General features: G+C 43.2%; 1 protein-coding gene across 1 annotated transcript; it reads left to right on the top strand.

Moving 5' to 3' along the window:
- Window positions 1-1251: 1251 nt before the first annotated feature.
- On the top strand, window positions 1252-2325 carry LOC144607560 (galactoside alpha-(1,2)-fucosyltransferase 2-like). The gene is given in 1 exon segment (XM_078424456.1): window positions 1252-2325. A coding segment is annotated over 1 exon segment (1074 nt).
- Window positions 2326-11198: the final 8873 nt, after the last annotated feature.

The following is an 11198-nucleotide window of genomic DNA, read 5'->3' as shown; positions in this document are numbered from 1 at the left end:
AATTAGAAGGATGAGGGGGGATCTTATTGAAACATATAAGATAATTAGGGGATTGGACACATTAGAGGCAGGAAACATGTTCCCAATGTTGGGGGAGTCCAGAACAAGGGGCCACAGTTTAAGAATAAGGGGTAGGCCATTTAGAACGGAGATGAGGAAGAACTTTTTCAGTCAGAGAGTGGTGAAGGTGTGGAATTCTCTGCCTCAGAAGGCAGTGGAGGCCAGTTCGTTGGATGCTTTCAAGAGAGAGCTAGATAGAGCTCTTAAGGATAGCGGAGTGAGGGGGTATGGGGAGAAGGCAGGAACGGGGTACTGATTGAGAGTGATCAGCCATGATCGCATTGAATGGCGGTGCTGGCTCGAAGGGCTGAATGGCCTACTCCTGCACCTATTGTCTATTGTCTATTGTCTAAAACTGTGTCATGATGAGCTGCAATGAGGTTCTCCATCTAGAAACAGGGTACCATGGTTTCATTCTCATTAAAGGCACTAAAGATTGTTAAACAATGACCTGTATTTATTTAGATTCACCCTCTTCTTCCCTTATTATAAAGCAAATTTGGCAAAAATCCCATTTCAACTGAGTGGCAAATGCATGCAAGAATTCAAAGTTGAACGAGTGTAAATATATGTCTCTTGTGTACATCGTTGCCGCTTGTTGCATGTTGCTGTTATTTGGGACTGACATTGGTATTGGCTTATCATTGTCAGATGTACCATGATTGATAAAAATGCTATTATTTGGATACACCCGTAGTTTATGGGAGAACCATTCAGTCATCTGTAAACAGTGGGGAAGAATTTGTTCATGAATCTGGAGGTATGATTATGTTGGCTGCTTTTTCAGGGCAGCATGACAGACAGATGGGGAGGGTAGAGGCAAATACAGAGAGTCCCACTGTAAAGGAAATTGGTAGTTACCTCAAGATTCAAACTACAGTGCCTGTCATACTCTTTAATATTGACTATCCTTCACCCCTGTCTCATCTCTGTACCAAATTATTCCCTCTGTTTTCCAGAAATAGGTTAATTGGAAATAAATATACATTCTTCCCGTGACCACACTGTATGTTTAAACTAAATTAAACATTTGCAAATTGGAGGAATTGTTCAAATGTAATAATATTAATAATAATTTTATTGTAATAATTTTTAATAATGAAAACTTTAATAGTTTTATTTCAAAAAAATCTATTTTCAGAAGCACTGAGCTAAATTGAAAGAACAGAGAAGATACAACTCATAAACTCCATGAAAATAGTTTTGCCAAAGAGCATTTCTATTGATTAAAGCAAGATGAAACATTGCGGGTTCATATTAATTTTACTTGCAGTAACATCTGTTTCCATAATAGTTGTATTCCAATATAAATATAAGGTTAAAATAGATTATTTAAATAAAGATACAAATGAAAATAGTGTTAAGGAAGATGGTCAAACCAGAGTGGAGAATATTCCAAAGGGAATTTGGACAATAAATTCTATTGGACGGCTTGGCAACCAGATGGGGGAATTTGCAACACTGTATGCTTTGGCCAAGCTGAATGGTCATCAGGCCTACATTTTGCCTCCCATGGCCAATTATCTGTCTCCTATCTTTAAAACTACTCTTCCAACCCTCCATGAAAGTTTGATCAAAAAATTACCCTGGAAGACTTATGGACTCCATGACTGGATGGATGACGGGTATCGTAATATTCCAGGGAAATATCGAATGTTCACGGGATATCCGTGCTCCTGGACCTTCTATCATCACCTACGAGAAGAAATTCTCCGCGAGTTCACCTTTCATGACTTTATCACGGAAGAGACAAATGTATATCTGAGACGCATCGGGGGAGAGCGAAAGAATGTGACTTTTGTTGGTGTTCATGTTCGAAGGGGTGATTATGTACGTGTCATGCCACAAGTTTGGAAAGGGGTCTTGGCTGATAAGAAATATTTAGGAAAAGCAATGACTTACTTCAGAAATAAATACAAGAATGTTATTTTTGTGGTGACAAGTGATGGAATGGATTGGTGCAAGCAGAACATCAATAATTCCAAAGGGGATGTTTTCTTTTCAGATACTTCGAACAGTCCAGGTCAAGATCTTTCTATTCTTGCTCATTGTAATCACACTATAATGACGATAGGGACATTTGGTTACTGGGCAGGGTACCTCGCTGGTGGGGAGACTATTTTCCTCGATAACTTCACTCTGCCTGATTCACCATTTCTAAAGCTATTTAAGTACAAAGCAGCTTTCTTACCTCAATGGATTGGAATTCAAGCTGATCTCACACCTCTTCTGACAAACACTATCAGTACCAAAAAAAAACAATGATTAAATTAACCAAGCATTCTTAATTCATAGTGTCATACAGCGTGGAAAGAGGCCCATCAGCCCAACTTGCCCATGCCAAACAAGACGCCCCATCCACATTAGTCCCACCTGCCCACCTTTGGGCCATCTCTCTCTCACCTTTTCCTATACACCTACCTGTCCAAATGTCTTTTAAATGTTCTCATTGTATATGCCTCAACTACCTCCTCTGCGAGCTCTCTCCATATACCCACCATCCTCGGTGTGGAAGACTTTGCCACTCAGGGGCAACTATTAAATCTATTAATAGTTTAAATGGAACTATTTAAATCTTTCCCCTCTCACCTTACACTGGGTAAAACACTCTGTGCATTCACCCTATCTGTTCCCCTCGTGATCTTATACACCCCTATAGGATCACCCCTCAACCTCCTGCGCTCCATGAAATAAACCCCGAGCCTGCCCAACCTCTCACAACAGCACAAGTCCTCGTAAATCTTCTTTGCAGCCTTTCCAGCTTCACGACATCCTTCCTATAGTAGGGTGACCAAAACTGAACACAATGCTCTAGGATACAAGAAACGGCAGATTCTGGAAGTCAGGCAGCTTCTGTGGAGGGAATGGGTAGGTGACAAAATTGGCTGGCACTCTTATTCTGACACATAGATTGGGTGGGGTTGAGGGAAAAGCTGGAAAAGAGGTGGGGGTGGGACAAAGCCTGGTAAAAGATAGGTTGGTGTAGTTGATTGTCAGATGGGTTGTGTAAATGACAAAGGCTTCAGGTGCAAAGGGTGTCAGATAAGGAGAGAAGAGGAAGAGTGAAATGTAAAGAGTGGGGAGGGGGAACACACAGGAGACGGGAGCCGGGGAAATTGGGGGTTTAAAAAGGAAATAAGGGAGATGGGAGATGGGAGAAGTGTGTACAAATGAGGGGAAAGAAGAAGGCTGGCTGCAGGGATAACAGGGGCTGCCAGATCCATTTGTGTTTTATCATTAATTGTATGTTTTTGTGCTGAATGGTTATTTTTAAGAACAATTCATTATTATGGCCCTTTAACCATTTTTCCAGAAACGAATCATAGCTTGTCACAAATCATGAAAACTCAAGTATATTTAAAACTCTCCTCACTTAAAAGCCCGTAAAGGAAGGGACCAGAAGATGATTTAGTAGTCATGTCTTAAAACGTTATCCTCAACTAAAATTACAGATGAACCAATTCTAACTCATATGTTCAGGAAAAGAAATTCTGGGGAAATTGTTCATTTAATAGCATAAGCATGTCTGCATCCCCATCTCTTCATTACAGTGAATGAGCACAGACATTGTGTGCCAAAGAACCTGTTCCTAAGTTGTACACTTCTACTATCTTTGTTCTAAACCCCATGCACCCAAATGCAAGCAATTAATATGGTACATCGAAGAAAGGCACATGTTCCAGCACAATACTCCACCTCCCTCTCCCTAGTCCCGTCCAAAGAACAATTGTTCACCCTAACTCTCTAACAGGGAAATATTTCATTACAGCTCTTTTTATTTCATAAGCAAACAAAAAAAGTGATTATTAACGGATGTCATTCTATATACAGTATATAATTTGTATTATATTTGATGTTGTGGGAATTAGTTTCTAAGAAATAAACTTTTGTGTGGCTCTTAATAGAAGTGTTTCATCCATCTACAATTCAAGAAATAAAATCATTGCGAAATATGTAACATTGTGCAATGAATGTTTATAATTCCCGAGTTATAAACTTTTTTAATCTCCGAGATTAAGGGTGAGTTCTTCCATTCTAAGCTTTTTGCGACTACGTTTGTTTACATTTTGCAACTAAGTTTGTTTGGTGGCGGTGGCTGGAACGCATGGGTGGAGGTGGATGTAGATACATCAGTGGTTTTATGAGATCAAAAACACACAATGTGCTGGAGTAACTCCGTGGGTCAGGCAGCATCTCTGGACAACTCTGGGTCTTTCTCTGGTAACTTTTTGGGTCTGCAGAATGAAGAGGGTCCTGACCCGAAATGTCACCTGTCGATGTCCTCCAGGGATGCTGCTTGGCCTGGGATGGCGGGACTGTCATATGAGGAAAGATTGAAAAGACTAGGCACAGTCTAAGAATAAAGGGGAGGCCATTTAAAACAGAGGTGAGAAATAACTTTTTCACCCAGAGAGTTGTGAATATGTAGAATTCTCTGCCACAGAGGGCAGTGGAGGCCAAATCACTGGATGGATTTAAGAGAGAGTTAAATAGAGTTCTCGGGGCTAGTGGAATCAAGGGATGTGGGGAGAAGGCAGGCACGGGTTATTGATTGTGGAAGATCAGCCATGATCATAATGAATGGCGGTGCTGGCTCGATGGCCGAATGGCCTCCTCCTGCACCTATCTTCTATGTTTCTATGTTTCTATCCTTCCTTTAAAAGGGTGACCAGAAATGCACCACAATATTCCAAATGCAAAACAGTTCCCGAGCAATGCATTGAACAACAAACAGCAAACAATTAAACTCAGAAGAGGAACACAGCCTTTAGCCATTATGTCTACGCCAACAAAGATGTCAATGTGGACGATTTGGATGTGGAGAGGTTGTTTCCACTAGTGGGAGTCTAGCACTAGAGGACATAGCCTCAGAATTAAAGGATGTTCATTTAGGAAGCTGAGGAGGAAATTTCTTTAGTCAGACGGTGGTGAATACGTGGAAATCATTGCCACAGAAGGCTATGGAGGCAAAAGTCAGTGGATATATTTAAGGCAGAGATAGATAGATTCTTGATTTCTATGGGTGCCAGAGGTTTTGAGGAGAAGGCAGGAAAACGGGGTTAGGAAGGAGAGATAGATCAGCCATGATTGAATGGTGTAGTAGTCTTAATGGGCCAAATGGCCTAATTCTACTCCTATCACATATGGTCTTATGATCAATCTGACCCAATCCTTTTGGCATTTGCTGGACTCATGTCCCACTATTCTTTGCCTGTCCGTGTCTCTATTATCTCTGTACCTCAATAACATGGTTGTCATGTCTGCTTCTACCAACTTGCACTTGCTCCACACACCATCAAATTCTTGCCTTGCTAATCTCCTTTAAACTTTCCCCATCTCACCCTAAACTCATGCCATCTAATATTTGACGTTTGGGATTTTAGGGTCTATTATAAAGCATGATGTTTCGGAGTACTTGGAAGCACATGAGACAGTAGGCTGAAGTCAGCATGGTTTTGTTAAGGGGAGATCTTGCCTGACAAATTTGTTGGACTTCTTTGAGGAAATATAAAGCAGGATAGACAAATGAGAGGCAGTAGATTTACTTGGATTTTCAGAAGGCCTTTGTGAGTAAAACTATGTTGCATGGCTTACAGAAAAAACACCGATGAGACACTTCTTCTTGTATGCCAGACATATGGAGATAGTACGGTTGATTTAGCTAAAGCTGCAAGCCACAGTGAAGACTACAACTGCCTTCTCTGGAAGTGGCTAACGACTTCTGGAGAAACGAAACTTAGCTTAGGAAAACACATTAAAAGGTTGTTTGTCACAAGATAGGTGGAGTATGTGTCACGCGGAAAGGTTGTTTGTCTCTGCCTATAAAGACTGACCGAATGTAACCAAGTCAGGCGAGACTCATACAGATGCTGGTCCTCTGTGAGACCCTCCCTCATAAGAGAATAAAATCAGGCAACCGTCGAACAACTAAGTGTGGACACTGAATTTATTTATTCACAGCCTTTGATAAGGTTCTACACGTAGCTGCTAAACAAGCCCAGAGCAAAAGTTACTAGTTTGCATAGAAGATTGGCTGACTGGTGGAAGGGAAAATGTGGGAATAATGGAGGCCTTTGCTGGTTGGCAGCCAGTGACGAGTGGTATTCCGCAGGTGTCAGTGTTGGGTCCGCTACACCTCACGTTATAAGTTCATGATTTGGATGATGGAATTGAGGCCTTTGTGGCCTAGTTTGTGGATGATACGAAGATAGGTGGAGGGTCAGGTATTGTTGAAGAAGCAGGGAGGCTGCAGAAGGACTTGGACAGGTTGGGAGAGTGGGCAAAGAAGTGGCAGATGGAATACAGTGTAACACAGTGTGCAGTCATGCACTTTGGTAGAAGGAATAAAAGCGTAGATATTTTCTAAATTGGGAGAAGATTCAGAAATCGCAAATGCAAAGGGACCTGGGAGTGCTGGAAGGCAAATACGATGTTAGCATTCATTAGGATAGGACGGGAGTGTAAAAGTAAGGATGTAATGCTGAGGCTTTATAAGGTGCTGGTCAGACCACATTGTGAGCAGTTTTGGGCCCTGTATCTGAGGAGGGATGTGCTGCCATTGGAGAGTCCAGAGCAGGTTTGCGAGAATGATCCTGCAGATTATTGCATTAATGTGTGAAGAGCATTTGATGGCTCCTGGTCTTGCCACAGACGGCGGTGGAGGCCAAGTCGTTGGGTATTATTAAAGTGGAGATTGATAGATTCTTAGTTAGTAAGGGTGTCAAAGGTGATGGGGAGAGGGCAGGAGAATGGGGTTGAGAGGGAAAAAACATCAGCCATGACTCAATGACGGAGCACACTCGGTGGGCCAAATGGCTTCATTTTGCTCCAATGTCTTATGTTGTCACCAACACTCATTCCCAAGTAATGGCATATCAGAGTTGATAATTAATCCTGTCTCATTATACAATAACCAATATAGTTATCTGTTATCCCCATCGCTGCAGAGTCTTGGTCCAATTTGATCAATGTGTTATCACTAATTCGTACCTCTGTTTCTAACAATCTATCCTCTTATCATTCTCTACATTTAATTCCTGGTCACATCGAGATTGTATACACTGTTTAATTCAATGCCGACAAACTCCTAGTTGAAAAGAAATGTCTGCAATTTTCACCAGCAGTCAGCATTGATGATGATACTAACTCTCTTTAAAGGTGACTGTTAAATTAAAGGTGAATGTTACTTGAAACTGGATTGTCAATGACTTTAATTTGAAGACTGCAAGGCTGACATACACTTTGTATTCTTTCTGATCTGACACAAAGCTTCAAATACTGTAGAAATAGCAAAGGTGCTCCAAGAATAGAGTCCTAGCTTGCTCAACCTCTCATTTAACTCTGACTCTCAAGTCTGGGCAATATCCTCATGAATTATTTCTGCACCCTTTACAGCTTGACAACATTAATCCTGCAACATGGTGCCCAAAACTGGTCATGGTACTCTAAATGTTGACCCGCTTTTTAAGAAAGGAGGGAGAGAGAAAACGGGAAATTATAGACCAGTTAGTCTGACATCAGTGGTGGGGAAGATGCTGGAGTCAATTATAAAAGACAAAATTGGGGAGCATTTGGATAGTAGTAACAGGATCGTTCTGAGTCAGCATGGATTTACGAAGGGGAAATCATGCTTGACTAATCTTCTGGAATTCTTTGAGGATGTAACTAGGAAAATTGACAGGGGAGAGCCGGTGGATGTGGTGTACCTTGACTTTCAGAAAGCCTTTGACAAGGTTCCACATAGGAGATTAGTGGGCAAAATTAGAGCACATGGTATTGGAGGTAGGGTACTGACATGGATAGAAAATTGGTTGACAGACAGAAAGCAAAGAGTGGGGATAAATGGGTCCCTTTCAGAATGGCAGGCAGTAACTAGTGGGGTACCGCAAGGCTCGGTGCTGGGACCGCAGCTATTTACAATATACATTAATGACTTGGATGAAGGGATTAAAAGTATTTTTATCAATCATGGTACATCTGACAATGATAAGCCAATACCAATGTCAGTCCCAAATAACAGCAACATGCAACAAGCGGCAACGATGTACACAAGAGACATATATTTACACTCGTTCAACTTTGAATTCTTGCATGCATTTGCCACTCAGTTTAAATGGGATTTTTGCCAAATTTGCTTTATAATAAGGGAAGAAGAGGTGAATCTAAATAAATACAGGTCATTGTTTAACAATCTTTAGTGCCTTTAATGAGAATGAAACCATGGTATCTTGTTTCTAGATGGAGAACCTCATTGCAGCTCATCATGACACAGTTTTAGACAATAGACAATAGACAATAGACAATAGGTGCAGGAGTAGGCCATTCAGCCCTTCGAGCCAGCACCGCCATTCAATGCGATCATGGCTGATCACTCTCAATCAGTACCCCGTTCCTGCCTTCTCCCCATACCCCCTCACTCCGCTATCCTTAAGAGTATCCAGCTCTCTCTTGAAAGCATCCAACGAACTGGCCTCCACTGCCTTCTGAGGCAGAGAATTCCACACCTTCACCACTCTCTGACTGAAAAAGTTCTTCCTCATCTCCGTTCTAAATGGCCTACCCCATTGATTGGCTACGACCTCCTACTCGACGTCCGATTGGCCCGAGTCCCCACGTGGGGGAAGCACCGACGCTCCCTGCTCTGATTGGTCGCCAGCGCATCCTGATTTGCTCCTGCCGTTCACCCCCCCCTGTGGGGTCCATTGATTGGCTAAGACCTCTCGCTGGATGCCCGATTGGTCAGGCTCCCATGTGGGAGCAACGTTGAAGCCACCCGCTCTGATTGCTCCCCGGCAAGTCCTGATTTGCTCCTGCCGTTCACCCCCACGTACACTCCATTGATTGGCCACAACCTCCCGCTTGACCTCTTTATTTTACCTAGGATCTTTATTTCCTTGAGATTCATTTCATTTAAAAAAAAGTATTTTAAACAAAGGGTGAGTGGTGGGGTGAGGGTTCTAGACCAATGCAGGAGAGGCTTTGGGTCCACGGCTCGCACTGGCTGCAGCACTGGCGCAACGGGGCCTAGGTGAGTGGTACCCTCTCCCCTTCCCTGTCCCACCCCCCTGCCCATGGCCTCGGGAGACACTTCCCACCCGGCCTCGGGGAAAGACCTCGGATTCCTCTTGGCCTCTTTATTTTACATAGCATATTTATTTCATTGAGTTTTATTTTATTTTTTAAAAAAAGCTATTTATTTTTAAAGAAGAAACGCGATTTTCCCAAGTCACAATGGAAAACCTACGAGGAATGGGCCCAACGGGTCCACTTGGTCTAGTATCAATTAAAAATTTGCTGCATTTATCAGCAATTTTTTTCAACTCTACCCCCTACTTCTATTTTGGTTTTGTGATCAATCAACTTCCAATGACAGGGCACCAACTATTCACTGATGTCCACTGACTCCCACAGTTACCTGGACAACACAGGCTCTTTAACGTAGGAGACCTTGGTGTCTATGTGTCAGGTGAGTTTCGAGCCAGGGAGATTGTGTCAGCAGTCGACCTCTTGTGTCGATAACCAAATCTGCAGTGGATCAAATGTGAATGAAGGAACTGCAGATGCTGGTTTACACCGAAGATAGACACAAAATGCTGGAGTAACTCAGCAGGACAGGCAGTATCTCTGGACACGCTGAAGCTTGGTGCAGCCAACAGCAAAAGCTCTGCAGGGGAGGGCAACAGTCCAGGGTCCTTCCGATACTGGACATTGGGGGGCAGAGTGAGTTGGGGACGCCCCTCAAATAAGGGAAGAGATTCCACCACAGGGGGCCACACGAGTAAACACTATGATACGACGCATTGAATCTACGTATAACCTCCGAGGGTGTCGAAAGAAATTTTGCACAGTACCTGTTTTGTATATTTTTTTACTCTGAATAAAGTTTATTTTGATAATATTTTTTAAAAAGCATCTCTGGAGATGAATAGGTGACGTTTCGGGTTGAGACCATTCTTCAGATAGGACTTCCTCAGTCCAAAGGAGGGTCTCGATCCAAAACGTCACCTGTTACTTTTCTCCGAGATGCTGCCTGACCCGTTGAATTTGTGTCTATCTGCGGTGGATCAAGGCTGGCTGAGAGACTGGAGGTAATGTGCAGCATCACCAGTCTTTCAAAACACCTTATGATGGTGGATGTTAGTGCCACTGGACGGTAATCATTAAAGCACGCTACCTTACCTTTCTTTGGCATTGGGAAGATAGTGATCTTCTTGAGGTAGGTGGGGATTCAGAACAGAGTAGTGAAAGATTACAGATGTCTGCAAATACATTTGCCAGCTGGTCCGCACACATCCTGAGGACAAGGCCAGGGACTCCATCCAGACCAGGTACATTCCGTGAATTCACGCTCCGGAAGGCCAATCTTATATCTGCTGCAGGAGCTGGTGGTACAGGCACACCTGAAATAGGTGGGGCAGGCAATGTTCCTCCACCGTCCTTCTATTGAAGGTGGGTATAAAATGATGTAAACTCATAGGGGGGTGACTCATTGTTGCCAGCGATACTGCTCACCTTTGATTAGTTGCCTGCAATAGTGTAAATGCCTTACCACAAACTTGGTTTTGGTGGATAGGTTTCTTGGACCATTGGAGAGCGTTTGACTTGAATGCTGCAAACTTAGACTCCACCTGGGAGTGGACCTAACTTAGATGGTGCTTTGACAGCGAAGGAAATGTACAGAGTGCTTGGTGCCAGTATTATAATGCAACAGTTAGAGTCATAGAGGGTGTCATCGTGCACAGGTGACATGGTGGTGCAGCAGTCGAGTTGCAGGTTTACAGCACCGGAGACCCAGGTTCGATCCTGACTACTGGTACCATCTGTACTGATGGTTTTCCCCATTCTCGCTGTGACCTGCTTGGGTATTCTCAGAGATTTTCGGATTACTCCCACACGCCAAAGATGTACAGAGACCATTCCACCCCTTCCCCAGGTACTTTCCCCAGCAACCGCAGGAGATGCAACACCTGTCCCTTTACCTCCCCCCTCGACTCCATCTAAGGACCCAAACAGTAATTCCAGGTGAGGTAGAGGTTCACCTGCACCTCCTCCAATGTCACCTACTGTATCTGCTGTTCCAGGTGACAACTCCTCTCCATCGGTGAGATCAAGCACAAGCTCAGCGATCATTTCGCTCA

Source organism: Rhinoraja longicauda, chromosome 29, assembly GCF_053455715.1.
Source record: "Rhinoraja longicauda isolate Sanriku21f chromosome 29, sRhiLon1.1, whole genome shotgun sequence".
Classification (NCBI taxonomy): domain Eukaryota; kingdom Metazoa; phylum Chordata; class Chondrichthyes; order Rajiformes; family Arhynchobatidae; genus Rhinoraja; species Rhinoraja longicauda.
Note: the sequence above shows the minus strand (reverse complement) of the source record. Positions and strands in the feature narration are given on the sequence as shown.